Consider the following 21,020-nt stretch of genomic DNA (forward strand, 5'->3'; position numbering starts at 1 on the left):
ATACATGGCTACACTCCATACAAATACTTTCAGAAACGACTTCCTGACACTTAAATCTATACTCGATGTTAACAAATTTCTCTTCTTCAGACATGCCTTCCTTGCCATTGCCAGCCTACATTTGATATCCTCTCTGCTTTGACCATCATCAGTTATTTTGCTCCCCAAATAGCAAAACTCCTTTACACTTTAAGTGTCATTTCCTAATCTAATTCCCTCAGCATCACCCGACTTAATTCGACTACATTCCATTATCCTCGTTTTGCTTTTGTTGATGTTCATCTTATATCCTCCCTTCAAGACACTGTCCATTCTGTTCAACTGCTCTTCTAAGTCCTTTGCTGTCTCTGATAGAATTACAATGTCATCGGCGAACCTCAAAGTTTTTATTTCTTCTCCATGGATTTTAATACCTACTCTGAATTTTTCTTTTGTTTCCTTTGCTGCTTGCTGAATATACAGATTGAATAACATCAGGGAGAGGCTACAACCCTGTCTCACTCCCTTCCCAACCACTGCTTCCCTTTCATACCCCTCGACTCTTATAACTACCATCTGGTTTCTGTACAAATTGTAAATAGCCTTTCGCTCCCTGTATTTTACCCCTGCCACCTTCAGAATTTGAAAGAGAGTATTTCAGTCAACATTGTCAAAAGCTATCGCCAAATCTACAAATGCTAGAAACGTAGGTTTGCCTTTTCTTAATCTAGCTTCTAAGATAAGTCGTAGAGTCAGTATTGCCTCACGTGTTCCCATGTTTCTACGGAATCCAAAATGATCTTCCCCAAGGTCGGCTTCTACCAGTTTTTCCATTTGTCTGTAAAGAATTCACGTTAGTGTTTTGCAGCCATGACTTATTAAACTGATAGTTCAGTAATTTTCACATCTGTCAACACCTGCTTTCTGGCATAATGGATATTAATCCTGGGAGCTATTCGTATCTTGACCCTGCTAATGTTTTGTTGCACCCTTGTTTGGATTACATTAAAACAAGACTCAAAGTGATGTAGGTACATATATGAGAGAGCATTAAATTTTTATCTACTTTTTCAGCATTATAAATCTCTTCCCAGAATTGATCTCTAAATACCATGATAAAGTTATTCTTTATGATGTATGACACTTTTCTTCCATGACCTAAACCTAACTGGTCAGCATATTAGTTTCCATGTCTAAATAGCTTATGACTATACTCCAACCATTATTGCCATTATTGGAAACTTTATTGTGGGATGGAATCTGGAGCTGAACATAAACACTTCTAAAAGTCCTTGATCAGTACTTCATGACAGAAAATCAGTATTAAAGCATCCACAAACAATAATTCCAAATATAACCTTATTAAAAAGTCTCTATCTGCTTTATGAAGCTAAGTTAAATTATGCTGGCCACATGTGAACTGTCAGTACTACTATTCTCTCTCTCTCTCTCTCTCTCTCTCTCTCTCTCTCTCTCTCTCTCTCTCTCTCATCTTTCCTTTTTTGTTACTTGGTCTACAGGTGTATTGCATTAGTTTGTATCCATCAAGATACCTGTTTGACTTCAGTTATTCCCATATGACACACTGATAAGCACAACAAATCTACTGGCAGTCCAATTACTCTTTCATTTTTGCATGTAGACATTACAAGTTTATACTGATGAGGCTTCTGTTGTTTTGGTGGAAAACAACAAATGAATGTACTTTAAGACCCTTCTCTTTCTTTTAAGTGCAATATTTTATCTTTTTAGTAGCTGTTTCAAGTGTTCTGTAGCTCTCTCTCTTCATAGAATTAACATATAAAAGACATAAGGAACACATGAGCTTTCACTGGGGTAGGATGGATACCACTTTGGTCAGAACTGATACTTCTCATAATTAGCTGTAAAAGAAGCCTTTTACCAGAAGCATTCATGTGTAAATTATGTATATAATGTGACAGTGATGAGTGATGCATCAGTCACACCTGCCTGTGATAGCTCCCCTCTCCTGAGTGATTCTCCTAGTTCCACATCAATAACTTCCACAGAACACTTCATCCAAGGCTTATCATATCACTCAGAGACTGAAAAACTCTTTGCACTAATGTCATGCCTGCACCATCTATTAATGCAATATGATCTTCACATAAAAAATTTCCCAAAGAGCCCAAATCTCATGTGACATTTCTGACCTCTGCAACAGTTCTTCCATTCATCTCCCACCACGACTACATGACAATATGAGCTTCTTGTTATTGTTAAACCTATCCTTTCCAACCTTATCTGATACCATATACCCAGTATTACCAGACTACTTCTGAAGTTGTTGGCGCTTTTGTACAGTCTCCGAAGCATTGAATATATTGTATATGTCTGAACTGCTGAAGAACCACTTGGTTTTGGCTGTATTTTCCCATTCTGTAAATGTTTTAGGGACTTGGTGTAGCTTTCTCCTGTCTTAGAATTTTGACTTATTCACTTGACTCCCTCTTCAACAATGTACACCATCCATAATTTTAATCTAAGGTAATGAAATATACTCCAACCAATTTAAACAAATTTTTCATTGGATAATAATATTGATTAATATCCCATGAATTCATCCAGTAAATAAATTTTATTTATGTGGAACATCATACTGTATAATAATGGAATGATAACTTTGATCACTGCAAATTTGGGTGCTAATAAGGGCAGTTAGGAACTGAACTCTTACAAGTTCCTCTTTGAGTATACTACTGTCACCAGTGACTATGGAGGCAACTTCTGCAACTTTAATGTTCTTAGTTTCAAGGCCGTTCTTGATACTCATATGTTCCAGAGTGTTACTTGCAAAAGGCATTATTTCCAGTCATAGTCCATTTCACAATGACCATGGAGACCTGGGTTAGAACAAAAAGATACGAAACTCAATAAACACTGAAATGCAAACACTATCATACATAATAAAATGTAATAATTAGTTTTAGTAGTAATCCTTTTTGTGTGTTTTTTCAGATATAGATAATTATTTTTTCTAAGTAAATGTGCCCTTTTGAACATACATTTGTAGTTATCTGAATCCTCATTACTCTGGGTGTACTTACTTTTATTGATATTGCTGTTATTGTTCAGAATTACAATTCCAAAGCTTTCTTGGTGTCTGAAGTTGTCTTAAAATTGAATAACAGGAAAAATCTTGTCTAGTCAATATTCTAATTTTTCACCTGCAGTTTCGATAAAAACTTGTGAATGAAATACACACATCGATTTTTTTATGAATGCTTGCTCACTCAAGTAAGACTGACATACAAATAATTCAACAGCCTTGGAAAAATTTCAAAATTTAACTCTGGCCAAATTATGAACTTCTTGAATGAAGTTATTAAGTTTCACCATTCCTAGGATCATTTTGCCAATTTTATGGTCTAGCTCATATTGTGACTGTGATCTAAACCTCACAGTTGTGCTAAATCTTCTAATGCTACTGCCAAATCAGCTCAAAGTGTCACAGGTGTCACAGTCTCCAGTACTGTGTAGTGACTGCAGCAATCACTATATCTCTGGAATGACCAGAATCATTCCTTTTGTAGGCTGCCGTAAAACTTCTCACATAAAAAGTAATATTCATCACAACATATAAACAAAAAATTAATGTAGGAGTACAGAAATATGCTGTGAACATTAGACAAGAATGCAGTGAGTATGTGGTAAATATTTTTATATTTACAGTGTATGGAAAACATAGGTATAGTACAATGGACAACAAGATGTGTTCAAAAGATAACAGGAATTCTGCAATTTGGTGTGCACAGAAAAGGGTATTTTCATTACATTTTTGTTACTTTCTGGTGTATGATATAATCCAAGGAACAGAGAAAGGAACATCTGCCAAAGAACACAATTTTTCAGAATGGGAACAATACTGAAACCATTACATTGAACAAGATAAAAGACTGACAACAAACAAAAATCTGCAGGCCTCTCAGCCTCCCCTCCATAATGTACCTTCATAATAATAATAGTTAGCTCATAGTTGGGTGTATCTGGAACATAAGCCTCTCCATCTTTTTCCTGTCCTCCCACCAGTCGTCCCTCTCTACTCTGTTCCAGTCTTCTCCTTTCTTCTTCACACATTCCTTGCTTCCTATTATCATCATGAACCAGTCTTGACATCCTGACAACTCTCATTCTCTTAACATTTACATGCCACATTAATCTAGTCTTTTCTACGGCCCATTACATGGGCTTCTCTATCACTATTTCTCTCACAGTCTCATTCCAGACTCCGTCCATTCCCCTCAGTCCTATCCTGCTTCTTTGAAATTTCAGACAAAGGAACAAGCTGGCTGTCAAAGTAAATATAGGACAATGAATACCAAGGTGTGTACAAAAGATAAAGGGAATACCGTAATTTTGGCATTTAGTATGATCCACACATAATTTTTCGTTGTTGTGTTGGTAAACATATTTGAAAAAAGTATCTGTATAGTGTGAGTCATGTTAGATGCCTAGTTTGTTGTCAGCAGGCAAAAAGGTTAATGTTTTTTGGCTGGATTGGTGACTATTTATTTTGTACAAAAACATAGCAGAGAATTTTATTAAATTTTGCTACATGAATAGAATAAAGTGCAGCAAAGTATTAGAAATGTTACATATTCCTTTTGGTGAGCCTGCTAAGAGTAAAACAAGGGCTTAAATGTGGTGTAAACAGACAGATTCTCTTGATGCCCTGGCACATCATAACCAATGAAATTGCGGAAAAAAGTTACAGAAATGAGAAAAAAGTTACAGAAATGATTACAAACAATTGCCAATTCACTACTAGATTAGTCAGGCATATTGGCATGCCAAATGGCTTGTGCTAAGAAACTTTTTCATGTGTTTCTGGTGTGAAACATGTGACAGAAAAATTTGTTCCAAAACTGTTGAATCGTGAACTAAAACAGTGGTGAAAGCAAGTCTCTCATCAGCTACTAGAAGCCAAAAACAATGCAGGACCACTGAAATGTGTCATAATATGTGATGAAACAAGCATTTCTGAGTATGACATCAAAATAAGGTTTAATTGTTTCAGTTGATGGACTCAGGATTTCAAAGACCAAAAAAAGTTAAACAAGTGCAGTCAAATGTGAAGGTTAAGCTTACTGTGTTCTTCAGTTTTAACACCATATTGCACCATGAGCTCTTACCATAAGGTTGAACGGTCACTAAGGAGTACTAGTTAGAAGTTCAATGCCATTTGCATGAAGCAGTCTGAAGAAAATGCCCAGATTTGTGATGAAACAATTCATGACTTTTGCAGCACACTCAATCACCTGCTCACACTTAAGTTGCTTGTTCATGATTTTTTTTCTGAATTATTGCTTTGTTTGGGATTCATATTTTTTGAGAAAGCTTTTGACTCAATTTCAACTACTACTGTACTAACAGCTTTTGGAAAAACAAATAACTGATTATACCCACATTACTGTACTAAGCACAGTAACACAGTGGGAAGACAAGGGTTTACATTAAGGAGAATAGTGATTCAAAACTCTGTCTGGCCATCTATATTTAGGTTTATGTGCTTTAGGCAAATGTTAGGATGGTTTCTTGAAAAAGCCATAGTCAGTTTTCTTTCCCAGTCTGAGCTTGTGCTCCATTTCTCATGACCTGATTTTCAACAGCAGATAAAACCCCAATCTTCCTTTCTTTCACCCCAAGTTGGTATACTGAAAAGCAGCTTCAATGAGACTTTATAAAGATAGTAAGAAATTCATAACTGAAAGAGGAGTCAGGGAAGATTCTGTATTGTTAAAACTATTCTTGGCAGCTACAATGTGTTTTTTGATCTTTAAGATGGGAAATCAAGATATAATCAAGTGTTGGTGGAATGTAAATGAACCATATATTATATGAATGTGTGGTCTCTGTTCTTTTGGACATACCTGAAAGAACAGACACCACACATTAATATAATTGAGTCACCTCAAAGAGCTATGAGTCCACACCTTCAGTGTGAATGCACAATCATGTTCGACCTTCTGTGGGAATTTCAATGCTTTGGTTCCTCCACCTCAGATTTACACTATATGAACCATCTATGTCTATCTGATGATTCTGTTCATCTCGGGTGCAAAAATTCATTGATGGCCAGTAAAACTGCAACACAATAAAGGTGGCATGCAACAGATGTCTAATTGGCATGAAGTGAACCATATGTTTGGATCTGCAATATTAGTGTTTCAGTGCAACTGTGCAATATAGGTGAGAGTAACACCATCCACATTCTGTATATATGGAAACATTACATAGTGGGTTTCTTTTTCAAAGATTGTATTTGAATATTAGCTCTTCATGAGAAGATCTTGTTATGCTTCATGTAACAAAGAGAAATATCTATTTGCAAAATTCGGAATTTGACAGAAGCAGGATTGTGGACTATGGCCTACAGTTTACCGTTCAGTGATCCTGTTGATCTCTTTGATCATGATTCCATAGCTGCCATGTCAATATAGAATCAATAAGGCCAAGCTGGACCCTAGTGGCCCCACATGACTAGAGCTGGGGAGGAGATACACATTTTCTGCCTGGCAATGCAGAACAGGTACAGCCACATCACATTGATCCAGGATTGGCAAGAAAAATATAAATACGGACTGTGTGATAATGTCTGGAGTACCATAAACTGTCAGCAGGCTGATGACTGTTGGAGCTTTCTTGATGAGGTAGCATAGAGAGGTGTGTTAACAGAGGTGTACCCATCAACACTGGACACAGGATTGGCACCATGTCATCTTTACAGAAGGGTCCCAGTTTTGTATGCAGCATCATGACAGACATGTCTGTGTGTGGAGGTTCTGAGGATAATGAATGTTGTCAGACTGCATTACTTTTCATCATCCAGACCCAGAAGCTGATGGTGTAGGGTGCCTCTGGTTACACACAATCACCTGTGGTTCATGTACCTGGTAATTTGGACAGCAGGTGTTACATTTCTGAAGAGTTAATGTCACTGGCTGTGCCTGCAATGTTATCTTTCATCAAGATAACACAAGACTGCAAGTTGCTAGTAGTGTTCTCACCTGCTTTGACATGTTCCACATCCACGAGAATCTCCTCAGCATGGATCTATGGAACGAAAAACTAATCTAATCTAATCTTGACTGTTGTCTTGGCCAGCACATTCACCAGCCATTGAACTCTGCCCAGAATTTAAGCAGCACGGACTGCCATATCCTTAACTGTCAAACAAGCTCATTTCAAATAGGTGCTCATCCAGGTTAGAGCTGTCATTGCTGGTGGAGATGGCAGTCCTAAGTACACAATTTTGCACCATGTATACTGCAAAATCACTAAAAATATAAAAGGAAAATTTCGTTGCTTGCTACCCATCCTGGTGTTGCAGTTTTACTGGCCATCTATGTACTTCAGCAGCGAATGGAGGAACTTATTAGAGCAAGTTTGAAAGTGGTACTATTATATCACTAATTTGACCCATCCACCATCCATTCACCTCACAAAATGTGCTGCCCATCCCCATTTCATTTTCATTGCAGTCATAATCATATTTATCTCCATAATCTGTTTATTTGGTTTCTCTTCTCACCTAGTAATTTCCAATATCCATCTCTCCGTTACTCACTGAGCAACCCTCAGGTTTTCGATAGTATTTTGACATTCGCCTGCTTTATTTCTTTGTTGATTGTTCTTGGTGTCAACGTACTGCATTGCTATACTGGCTGAAAAATGGTAATTTCGGCACTGACTGTGCCGACAGGTGCACAGTTGCATTTCACAGTCTTTTACTTTCATTGTTCACAACTCCCCAATAATACACAGTTATATGTGCCCAGTGCTCTATTGTTTAACTTATGATAAACCTCATTAATAGTTTGCAGGCAAACATCCACATACTGCTACAATAGTTTACTGTTGAACATCTATGAGCAGTAAAAACCTAACCACACATTTCACAGTCTTTCAAACAAATTGCACAGACACTGTCATTGCTTTAACCCACGGCATGTTGGTGTAACACTTATTTCACGGTTAAGTTGATACATTGTTGTCATTCTAAACAACACAGATTCCTCGTCTGAAACTCGGCCGTGGACTGACTGTCCTGGGACTGGAAATCGGGCCCTTATATAGCCTCACAATAATAGGTACTGAAACTACTCACTGTTTGAAGTTAAATTTACAGAAATTACAATTAAAACTTAGCTCATTAAATTAACTAAATGTATCCAAAAATTGGTTCTTTTTAACAGTTTCTCCTACCACGAGGGTTAAGCCAAATTATTTGTTTGAATCATGCAATTAACATATATGCAAACAATACTTTTGACAAAACTGTAAATTAGTTTGGAATAAATTAAGGGCTGGCTTTGCTAACATGTTTTCAAATAGATTCTTTAAGAATACAATTAATTGTTCCTCCAAATGTTTATAATTAGACCAGAATTTATATTTGTTTATACATCAACAATACAATTTAAGCTATGAAACAGTTACTGATTTCACCCTATAATGAAAGTATTAACTAGGAATAGTCAAAATAAGTTATAAAATCAATTACATACATAAATTAAGCACAAAATTAGATCTGGTATTATATTCTTTAGGATTGAAGGCCAACCTTTATCTTTTATGATAATGCAGGTTATACTCACTTATGTTAATAGTAATTAGTCAAAAATGAAAAAATGAATTTTAAGGAGGCAGAAGGCAACTTAGCGAATGGACAGTTTGTTGCTGGTCATTCCCACATAGAAAGCTTCCAAGTGTAGGCAACACAAAATTCTAGCTTTCGCAACCAACGGTTGCATCATCAGGAAAGAGGGAAGGAGAGGGAAAGACAAAAGGATGTGGGTTTTAAGGGAGAGGGTAAGGAGTCATTCCAATCCCGGGAGCGGAAAGACTTACCTTAGGGGGAAAAAAGGACAGGTATACACTCGCGCACACACACACACATATCCATCCACACATACAGACACAAGCAGACATATTTATATATATAATAGGGAAACATCCCACGCGGGAAAAATATATTTAAAAACAAAGATGATGTGACTTACCATACGAAAGCGCTGGCAGGTCGATAGAAACACAAACAAACACATACATACACACAAAATTCTAGCTTTCACAACCAATGGTTGCTTCGTCAGGAAAGAGGGAAGGAGAGGGAAAGACGAAAGGATGTGGATTTTAAGGGAGAAGGTAAGGAGTCATTCCTATCCCGGGAGCGGAAAGACTTACCTTAGGGGGAAAAAAGGACAAATATACACTCGCAAACACATACACATCCATCCGCACATACACAGACCCAAGCAGACAATGACAATAACAAACGTGATTGTTGGGTTCAAATTAATGATATGAATATAATAGAGGGAAACATTCCACGTGGGAAAAATATATCTAAAAACAAAGATGATGTAACTTACCAAATGAAAGCGTTGGTACGTTGATAGAGACAATAACAAACACAAACACACACACAAAATTCAATCTTTCGCAACCAATGGTTGCTTCATCAGGAAAGAGGGAAGGAGAGGGAAAGATGAAAGGGTGTGGGTGTGGGTTTTAAGGGAGAGAGTAAGGAGTCATTCCAATGCTGGGAGCGGAAAGACTTACCTTAGGGGGGTAAAGGGACAGGTATACACTCGCGCGCGCACGCACACACACACACACACACACACACACACACACACACACACACACACACACATATCCATCCACACATATACAGACACAAGCAGACATAAGTAAAGGCAAAGAGTTTGGGCAGAGATGTCAGTCGAGGAGGAAGTACAGAGGCAAAGATGTTGTTGAATGACAGGTGAGATATGAGCGGCGGCAACTTGAAATTAGCTGAGGTTGAGGCCAGGTAGGTAACGGGAAGAGAGGATATATTGAAGGGCAAGTTCCCATCTCCGGAGTGCTGATAGGTTGGTGTCAGTGGGAAGTATCCAGATAACCCAGACAGTGTAACACTGTGCCAAGATGTGCTGGCCGTGCACCAAGGCATGTTTAGCCACAGGGTATCCATCAACCTCCTGGTCCCACCGACACCCCGCACCCCTACCTTCTACCTACTACCTAAAATTCACAAACCCAATCATCCCGGCCGCCCCATTGTAGCTGGTTACCAAGCCCCAGCAGAACATATCACTGCCTACATAGATCAACACCACATGCAGTCTCCCATCCTTCACCAAAGACACCAACCACTTTCTTGAATACCTGGAATCCTTACCCAATCTGTTACCCCCGGAAACCATCCTTGTAACCATTGATGCCACTTGCTTATACACAAATATTCTGCATGTCCAGGGCCTCACTGTGATGGAGCACTTCTTTGCACGCCGATCACCTGCCACCCTACCTAAAACCTCTTTCCTCATTACCTTACCCAGCTTCATCCTAACTCACAACTTCTTCACTTTTGAAGGCCAGACATACCAACAATTAAAGGGAACAGCCATGGGTACCAGGATGGCCCCCTCGTACGCCAACATATTTATGGGTCACTTAGAGGAAGCCTTCTTGGTTACCCAGGCCTGCCAACCCAAAGTTTGGTACAGATTTATTGATGACATCTTCATGATCTGGACTCACAGTGAAGAAGAACTCCAGAATTTCCTCTCCAACCTCAACTCCTTTGGTTCCATCAGATTCACCTGGTCCTACTCCAAATCCCATGCCACTTTCCTCGATGTAGACCTCCATCTGTCCAATGGCCAGCTTCACACATCCATCCACATCAAACCACCAACAAGCAACAGTACCTCCATTATGACAGCTGCCACACTTTCCATATCAAACGAACCCTTCCATACAGCCTAGGTCTTCATGGCAAACGAATCTGCTCCAGTCCTGAATCCCTGAACCATTACACCAACAACCTGAAAACAGCTTTCGCATTCCGCAGCTATCCTCCCGACCTGGTACAGAAGCAAATAACCAGAGCCACTTCCTCATCCCCTCTAACCCAGAACCTCCCACAGAAGAACCCCAAAAGTGCCCCACTTGTGACAGAATACTTTCCGGGACTGGATCAGACTCTGAATGTAGCTCTCCAGCAGGGATAAGACTTCCTCAAATCCTGCCCTGAAATGAGATCCATCCTTCATGAAATCCTCCCCACTCCACCAAGAGTGTCTTTCCGCCATCCACCTAACCTTCATAACCTCTTGGTTCATCCCTATGAAATCCCCAAACCACGTTCCCTACCCTCTGGCTCCCACCCTTGTAACCGCCCCCAGTGTAAAACCTGTCCCATGCACCCTCCCACCACCACCTACTCCAGTCCTATAACCCAGAAGGTGTACACTATCAAAGGCAGAGTCACGTGTGAAAGCACCCACGTGATTTACCAACTGACGTGCCTACACTGTGATGCTTTCTATGTGGGAATGACCAGCAACAAACTGTCCATTCGCATGAACGGACACAGGCAGACAGTTTGTTGGTAATGAGGATCACCCTGTGGCTAAACATGCCTTGGTGCACGGCTAGCACATCTTGGCACAGTGTTACACCGTCCGGGTTATCTGGATACTTTCCACTGACACCAACCTATCAGATCTCCGGAGATGGGAACTTGCCCTTCAATATATCCTCTCTTCCCGTTATCCGCCAGTTCTCAACCTCCACTAATTTCAAGTTGCCGCCGCTCATATCTCACCTGTCGTTCAACAACATCTTTCCCTCTGCACTTCCGCCTCGACTGACATCTCTGCCCAAACTCTTTGCCTTTACATATGTCTGTTTGTGTCTGTATATGTGCGGATGGATATGTGTGTGTGTGTGCGCAAGTGTATACCTGCCACTTTTTCCCCCTAGGTAAGTCTTTCCGCTCCCAGGATTGGAATGACTCCTTACCCTCTCCCTTAAAACCCACATCCTTTCGTCTTTCCCTCTCCTTTCCTCTTTCCTGATGAAGCAACCGTGGGTTGCGAAAACTTGAATTTTGTGCGTGAGATTGTATTTGTTATTGTCTCTATCAACGTACCAACACTTACGTTTGGTAAGTTACATCATCTTTGTTTATATATGGTTGTATATATATGGTTGGACACTGTGTTTTGCTATTTGGGGAGCAAAATAACTGATGATGGTCGAAGTAGAGAGGATATAAAATGTAGGCTGGCAATGGCAAGGAAAGCGTTTCTGAAGAAGAGAAATTTGTTAACATCCAGTATTGATTTAAGTGTCAGGAAGTCATTTCTGAAAGTATTTGTATGGAGTGTAGCCATGTATGGAAGTGAAACATGGACGATAAATAGTTTGGACAAGAAGAGAATAGAAGCTTTCGAAATGTGGTGCTACAGAAGAATGCTGAAGATTAGATGGGTAGATCACATAACTAATGAGGAAGTATTGAATAGGATTGGGGAGAAGAGAAGTTTGTGGCGCAACTTGACCAGAAGAAGGGATCGGTTGGTAGGACATGTTCTGAGGCATCAAGGGATCACCAATTTAGTATTGGAGGGCAGCGTGGAGGGTAAAAATCGTAGAGGGAGACCAAGAGATGAATACACTAAGCAGATTCAGAAGGATGTAGGTTGCAGTAGGTACTGGGAGATGAAAAAGCTTGCACAGGATAGAGTAGCATGGAGAGCTGCATCAAACCAGTCTCAGGACTGAAGACCACAACAACAACAACAACTGTGTCCAACATGCTAAGAATCACTGAAGCCATATTTACAGGTCTATGCCAGAACTGTTCAAGCTTCGTTTTCAGAGTTTTCAGGTCCTCATCTCTTGTAAGCTTTTCCAACTGTTTTTAGTTGATTCTGCTGTCACCTAGAATAATATGGTCAATAATTCTCTGTGTATCTGCTTATAATCTGACTGTGAAAACTTTTTGTAATGGCTCAGGATGTTTTATATTGTTCTGTCAGCTCTTTCCAAAGATGAACTATGGGCTTAGGCATATTTTTTAATTCTAAGTTTACAGCATCCTTTCTGATGCTTGCATGTGTTTGACTGGAATCAGTGCTTTTGTTTCGTATTTCAGGATTCCACTGATCAGACACAACCAGACCTCCTTTCCGTTTACTTTACTTTCAGTCTTCTCCGAATATTGCCTACTGGGCATTTCACAAGCTGTGCAAGTTTATATTGCAACAATTATGAAAAGGATAGACTGCTACTCACCATAAAGATGACACAGAGTTGCAGACAGGCACAACAAAAAAGACTGTTAGACATTGAGGCTTTTTCTGAAGGGGGGGTGGGGGGGGTCGGGAAGGAACACACATGGGCAGATTGCAACTGTTGCATTGAATAAGAGGAGCAATCCAGAGTGGGGCAGGGATATCAGGGCACAGCTGGGGGGAGAGAAGAGCTCAGTCTGTCAGAGCACACAGGAACTAGGTGACAGGACATACTTGCCAGGAGCAGTGTCCAGAGGCTGTGGGGGAATGGGGGAGGGGGGGGGGGGGGAGTATAAGAATGGAAAAGGAAATGAGCAGAGAGGCAAAGGTACTGGTAGGTGCATTGGCAAAGAGCAGCACATAATGTGGTGAGGAGAAATGGTTTGGTAAGAAGTGGTAGGACAGAGGGGGAAGAAACTGTTCAGTGGAGGGTTGGGGGAGAGTAGGTTACCTGGGTTGAAGCCATGACAGTTTCAGGAGCAGAGAATGTGTTGTAAGAATAACTCCCATCTCTGCATTGCAGGAGAGCTGATGGGAGAGGATGCAGATGGCCCAGGCTGTGAAGGAGCCACTGAAGTCAAACATGTTATGTTCAGCTGCATATTGTGTCACAGGGAGGTTCACTTTGCTCTTGGCAACAGTTTGGCAGTGACTATTCACCCTGGTGGACAGCTGGTTGGTAGTCACACGAATATGATAAACTGTGCAATGATTGCATCAGAGCCAGTGCATGACATGACTGATATTGTAGGCAGTCTGGTCTCTGATAGGGTAGAATAAGCCTGTGACAGGACTGGAATAGGAAGTGCTGGGTGAGTGGATTGAGCAGGTCTTGCACCTGGGCCCTCTGCAGGGGTATGATCTCTGTGGCAAGGGGCTGAGATTGGCAGAGGCATAGGGATAGATTAGAATGTTATGGAGGTTTGGTGGGTGAAGGAAAACCACTTTAGGAGGAGTGGGAAGAATATTGGTTAGGATGTTCCTCATTTCAGGGCATGATGAAAGATAATCAAAGCCCTATGAAGGATGCAGTTCAGTTACTCCAGTCCACAGTGGGATCAGGTCACAAAGGGGACACAAATTTGTAGTTGGTACTTGAGGAGGCGGAAGGACTGGGAGCATGTGGGGATATGGCACAGGAAATCTGTTTCTGAACTAGGTCTGTAGAATACTGCCTGTCTCTGAAGGCCTTTGTGAGATCTTCAGCATCCTGGGCAATGGAGTTCTTGTCATTATAGATAGGCTGTCCCTGGGTGGCTAGGCTATATGGGAGGGATTTTTTGGTAAGTAGGGGATGGCAGGTGTTGCAATGCATGTACTGTTGGCGGTTGGTGTGTTAAATATGGACAGTAGTGTGGACTGAGCTATCAGAGAGGAGGTAGTCAACTTCCAGGAAGGTGGCACACTGGGTTGAGGGGGGCCAGGTGAAGTGGGTGGGCAAGAAGGTGGTGAGGTTGTGAAGGAATGAGGGTAGGGTGTGTCTTTGTCCTGAGTCTAGTAAAGATAGCATCAATGAACCTGAAACAGACCAGGGGTTGGGGTTTTTGGGAGGCTAGGAGATCCCCTTTGGATGGCCCACAAACACGTTGGTATTAGACAGTGCCACATGGGTGCCCATGGCTGTGATGTCGATTTGCCTGTGTATCTTCCATTCAGAGTAGTTCTAGTCGTGTGTTACGTAAAAGTTAGTAAGGTATACCAGGAAAGAGGTAGTGGGTTTGGAGTCTGAAGGACATTGTGCAATAGGAGCAAGACAACAGGCATAAGGGATGTTGGTATATAGGGACAGTGACATCCACAGTGACGAGTAGGAATCAGATGAGAAATTTTCTGAGTTTCTGGCTCTTTGATGGTCCAGGTTGTTTTTTTTCTGTAAAATTATTGACAATGTGATCCTAATAATCTGAACAGCACTTAGGATAGTGTATTAACCAGGAAGGTTCTTCACTTACTGTTGACCAATCTGTAACATTCTATTCTATCTTATAGTCCTCCATCACATTTTAGGTGAACTTCCTGAGTCTTTTGCTAAGTCCAGTGGTTTAAAGAGATTTCATGATCCCACTGTGAGGCACTGAATGAAATTCTTATTACTAGTCAGTTCTGATCATGTACAAATTAGTTTTTCTGGGTTTTGCAGTGGTCCAAAATCATATTGCAATCAGAAGCTTGTCATATAACTCTGCTTCTTCAATTATTGACTTTTTACTCAATTGCCATAACACTATTTTCTTCCCTGTAATTCTGAATTCCACCAGCTACTATTCCTGTAAGCAACTAGAACATGGTGAACAGGCATGTTATTGACCTGTAATTCGGTATTATTGCCTCTTTTACTGCATATTTCTGTGTTTGGTATGCTTTTCCATGTGTTAATCATGTGCTGATGTTTACTGTCTGAGGGTATTTGTTGTCTCCTTTCTAGTAATTAATGCAGAATGAGAAGAATGAGGGGTTAAGCTTCAGTGTGAAGTGCTATAAGTGCATATGCACATTTATACTCCATGCAGAAGTGGTATATGATGGGCTGGAGGATATTGTTAGGCTTCATTGTGAAAAAAATTTTTGAAATGCTCAAGTGAGGTTTGATGTGATATAATTTCATTTGATTATCACCAAAATCTAGGCATTGAATTACTTACACCAATGAAGCCTTTTCTCACGTGTTCCCCTCATTTAAAAGAAACATAACCCTAATGTTCTACCAGGTTGTTTGTCCGCTCCCGGTAGCTGAGTGGTCAGCGCGACAGAATGTCAATCCTAAGGACCCGGGTTTGATTCCCCGGCTGGGTCGGAGATTTTCTCTGCTGAGGGACTGGGTGTTGTATTGTCCTAATCATCATCATTTCATCCCCATCCATGCGCAAGTTGCCAATGTGGTGTCAAATAGAAAGACTTGCATCAGGCGACCGGTCTACCCGACGGGAGGCCCCTAGTCACAAGGCATTAATTCAAACCAGGTTGTTTGAGTTGTGCAGTTCCTTCCACAGTGTTTTAATTGACAAAATATTAAACTTGGCAGTCATTTTCATTGCAGGAGGCTTATTATCCAATTTAATGATCCTCTTTAATGCCCTCTTGTTTCTGTAAATAATTTTAGTTTTTCTTCCACTACAGCATTTAGTAGAAGCAAGTTCCCATGAATGCCATATGTTGCTATGATACTGTATACATTGGCACTAGATACCCTATTAAACTGAGATTGTCTTAGATGCACCAGTTACATCATCGCAGACAATTTGCCGTTTTTACACAGACATCGTACTGATATTTTACCACAACAGTTTATAATAATATGTGTACTGGTGTTCGGAACACTGCCAGTGCTGTTCAGTAAAAACACTGCAAGTCAAAATGTGTACTCTGGAACCGGGGGAATTTTTTTTACCATGTGCTTTACATTATTGTTTGGCAACGACCTTGCCGCAGTGGATACACCAGTTCCCATCAGATCACCGAAGTTAAGCGCTGTCGGGCGTAGCCGGCACTTGGATGGGTGACCATCCGGGCCACCATGTGCTTTTGCCATTTTTCGGGGTGCACTCAGCCTCGTGATGCCAACTGAGGAGCTACTTGACTGAATAGTAGCGGCTCCAGTCAAAGAAAACCATCATAATGACCGGGAGAGCAGTGTGCTGACCACATGCCCCTCCTATCCATATCCTCATTGAGGATGACACGGCAGTTGGATGGTCCCGATGGGCCACTTGTGGCCTGAAGACGGAGTGCTTTTCCCCCCCTTACAATCCTTTGGGAACATCTTTGAATGATGGCAGCGTTTAATAAATTACAGTAGTACCTAACTGTCTTACTTGGTGGGAGATACTATCACACATTAAAATATAGCCATCTGCAAGTACCATATCTTCCACATTATTTCTAAATCAATAACATCACACCTGAGTGAATGCAGACTTTCCTGGCATATACCACTGACGAAAAGATAACGAGTATGAGGCTCACTGAAATGTCATGGATATCAACAGTAAAACTTGGCTGGGAACCTAAGAGCTTAGCATGAACATCACTACTTTATTATTAATTAAAGTACATAAGCCCTAACCATCAGTAGGCCTTGTATGAATGAAGTGATTGCAGCATTCTCTGTCAGATAACTTGTAATGTTTCTTAACAAGGAGCATAATTTCTTGCTTTAAAATTTCCTTTCTAAATCTAATAACAACAGATCTGCGGTGAATCCAACTTGGTGAATTGTCTGTTAAGTAACTATCAATAAGGAAACTTGTGCAGACTATATTACATCATTAATTAATAACATATGCAATCTGCTTCAGGTTGACACCAGTTGGCGTTGCAAGTGTTATTGCAGGAAAGATACTGTCAGTGGAAGACCTTAGCGTTGTTGTGCAACAGCTTGGATGGTTTGTTTTCACAGTTGTGCTTGGTGTCTTTATCTACCAACTTATCATAATGCAACTTATTTATTTCATCATCATTCGCCGCAACCCTTACAAGTACTACTGGGGACTGGCACAAGCCACACTCACTGCATTTGCCACAGCATCAACGTGAGTATAGCTTTACCATTACCATCACAGCCTCAAAGTCAGTAACTAATAAGATACAGCTACAAGTAAAGGTAGGATAAATATGTATGACCATAAAAAAGACGAAACTGGAAGAGGTAGCGATATGGGGCATTCCAAATGCAAGGTAAAGAAAATTTTCTTGGTTAACAGTTTCACTACATCTATTAAAGAAGTAATTAACTTATTATGTAATTGGCTTATTATGTTGACACCATGAACATTTGTGTAAAAATGTGCAATTTGGACTGTGTGTGATGAGTTAATTTGTAAGCTCTGATGACTAAATTGCTCCACAAATTATATAAAATTATAGTGCTGCTATCATTCCATACTGTAAAGTGTTAAATATATATCCACCTCACTCTGCTACAGAACATGCAAGAAATACTGCTTTCATGTTGCTGTAAGTTGAAAATGTAATCCCTTTCTAAATACATTCTTGAAATATATGTGATAAGATATTCTCTTATTTATCAAAGGAAATTAGACATTGTCAGACAAATTCTGTTACTCTTCATAAGTCACAGTTCAAATTTTCTGGTAATTCTTTGTTGGACATTCATGTTGAACTTTAAAAATATTTGCGTTGGTTGTATACGTGTTTTTTTACACTGTCTTCCTGTAAATGTAGTTAATTTGTTCTAAAATTCTCGCACTTTTTTTATCATAAATTAAACTTAGGTGATATTTCTCTCTCCTATATTCATGTAATATTAATACTTTTCAATTGAGTGAGGTGCAAAGTTTCATAGTAGTCTAATTTTATAACTTGTGATAGGCATAAATAGTACAATGAAGTGTACTGCTCATTCCAGAGCTGCTGCACTTCCAGTAACCTTGAGATGCATGGATGAAAAAGTCCGTGTTGATCAGCGAATTTCTAGATTTATACTTCCTATTGGATGCACGATCAACATGGATGGAACAGCTCTATTTGTAGCTGTAGCTTCAATTTTTATTGCACAGATGAATCAAATATCACTTGGTATTGGTGAAATACTGACAGTGTGGTGAGTATAGTCACAGTAATCATAAATATAACAAGAAACTTTACTTTGAACTTTTTTTTTTAAAGGTTGTGTACTGAAGTACACACGCTGAAGAGCCAAAACACTGTGACCATCTGCTTAATAGCTTGTCTGCCTGTCCTTGGAATGAAATACATTGCTGATTCTGCATATCAGGGATCCGACAGTTTGTTGGTAGATTTGTGGCGATATGGGGCATGATGTCTACACACAGGTCATGTAATTTGCGGGAATAATGGGACGGTGATTGGCACCCAGTAACAACCCAGATTGGTTCCATAGTAATTAAATCAAGCAAATGTGGTCACTGAGACATCAACATGAATTCACTATAATGCTCTTCAAACCACTATAGCACAGTTTTGGCTCCGAGACATGGACAATTATGCTGCTGAATGATATCACCATCAGGAAAGACATCAAGCATGAAGGAATGCAGGTGAATCTCAGCTGTCTGTGTGTCTAAGATTACTACCACAGGTACCATGCAAGGACAGGAGAATGATTCCCATAATATAATACTGCTCCCACCAGTCTACCTCAGTGGCACGTTGCACGTTTCAAGCTGCTATTCACCTCAATTTTGTGGAGATGACCAGCGACCTACTGTTGCAACAATGTGATTCACCTGAGGAGCCAACATGTTTCCACTGATTGACGGTCAAACCCGATGGTCCCATACCCATTGCAATCATAATTGATGATATTGGGTCAGTGTGTGAACATGTAGAGGGGATCTGCTTTGAAGATCCGTGTTCAACAGTGTAAGATGAATGATGTGCTCCAAAACACTTGGGCACGCAACAACATTGTGGTCTTTTGGCAGGGGTGCCACAGATCACTATCTTTCCTAAACTACAGAACAGTCAAGTCTCTGAACCCTACGTTCTGTGAAGAGTTGTGGACGTGCAACCATTTAGTGCCTAGTGGTAGTTTCACTGTCCTTCTACCTCTTTCCATAGATGCCCAAAACAGTAGTACGTGGACATTCAACCAGCTTTGCCACTTCCAAGATACTCATTCACAGGCTCTGCATAGTAACAAAAGCCCTTGATCAAAGTTGCTTATCTCAATGGATTTCACAATTTGCAGCCCATATCTTCCCTAGGGTGATTCCTTGTCGGTGTCTGCTCTGCTTATGTACATTTGCTACCATGTCACATGCCCACCATACCACCAAGCGGCATCCTACGCTGTGGTGGGCAATGCTCATAATGTTTTGGCTAATTAGTGTATGGTGTGTAATGTTAAGGTTTTTCCTGAAAGAATGTCACTATGAATAAATTACATTACTTTTCATTCCATGGGAACACATTCTTTCAGTCTGGCATCAACAGCAGCCAGTTTTTCATCAGCAAGTGTCCCCAGTGCAGCCTTGGTTTTAATCTTCATGGTGCTGTCCACCATTGATGCTCCAGTTCAAGATGTATCACTTCTTTTTGCAATTGACTGGTTTGTGTAAGTAGTTCATGAAGTGAGCATTGTTAAAATTTGATTTTTATTCCAAGATTGTGGTCTAAAAGATCTATTTTAAACCTTAATACAATGTGCAGATTTCGAGCTGGTCACTTCTCTGCAGATAGTAATTAATTAATTGTTTTTTAAGATTATGCTTTTGTATAATTTTATAGCTTTGGTATTTCTAGTTCATAAGACTTTTGTTTCCATACTCAGGTCAAGTGTTTCAGTTATATTATTTTATTCAACAACTAAAAATTTTGAAATTCCTTATGCCGTTTAACATTATGAGAAGTTAAACTAATTTAGGACTACATGTTATTTAATCTGTGTACATTTTTTTTTTTGCAAGTTCTCTTTGCCTAATATTGGATTTTTAATTCTCAGAAATTTTTTATTTATTTATCCACAGGGATCGTGTGAGGACAACAAATAATATGTTAGGAGACTGTTATGCAGCTGCTGTTGTTGAGCACTTGTCCAAAAAGCAGTTACAGGCATCTAATTCATCAATCTTTCCGGTAATTAAAAAGTTTAATATTACTTATATAGATTTCTATAGACATTTTACATAGCTTTTCAGAATGGTATACGAGGGGGAATCCAACCCCCCCCCCCCCCCCCCCCCCCAAAAAAAACCACCACTGCTGGAGTGGAGCTTGTCAGGGTGTATATGGGGACAAGGGAAAAAATCTCGGATTTCCCAGTTAAAAGTACAATTTCTCCAGGGTGAAAGTATAAATTTTTTACAGTAAAATTTCTCTCAGAATTGTACAACTTATCAATCTCTGAATGGTTTAGGTTTTACAGACCGGCGTGGGCGGGCACTTTAGAAAACACATACACACACGTTTTGGGACAAGCTTCTATGTGCAGCAAGATGTACGCGCTGC

The 21,020-nt window shown here is 40.1% G+C and overlaps 1 protein-coding gene and 1 pseudogene across 4 annotated transcripts in view; both read left to right on the forward strand.

Moving 5' to 3' along the window:
- LOC126416402 (excitatory amino acid transporter) overlaps positions 1–21,020 on the forward strand; it is a 444,232-nt gene that overhangs the window by 406,011 nt on the left and 17,201 nt on the right. For all 4 annotated transcript variants that reach the window (XM_050084097.1, XM_050084096.1, XM_050084095.1 and 1 more), the window contains 4 exons: positions 17,387–17,620; positions 18,457–18,651; positions 19,993–20,127; positions 20,540–20,648. In XM_050084097.1, coding sequence (XP_049940054.1) covers positions 17,387–17,620; positions 18,457–18,651; positions 19,993–20,127; positions 20,540–20,648 — 673 coding nt within the window. The remainder of the gene's footprint in view (positions 1–17,386; positions 17,621–18,456; positions 18,652–19,992; positions 20,128–20,539; positions 20,649–21,020) is intronic.
- Positions 16,502–16,619, forward strand: LOC126417837 (5S ribosomal RNA; annotated as a pseudogene).

The sequence above is a fragment of the Schistocerca serialis genome, chromosome 8, assembly GCF_023864345.2.
Source record: "Schistocerca serialis cubense isolate TAMUIC-IGC-003099 chromosome 8, iqSchSeri2.2, whole genome shotgun sequence".
NCBI classification, from domain to species: domain Eukaryota; kingdom Metazoa; phylum Arthropoda; class Insecta; order Orthoptera; family Acrididae; genus Schistocerca; species Schistocerca serialis.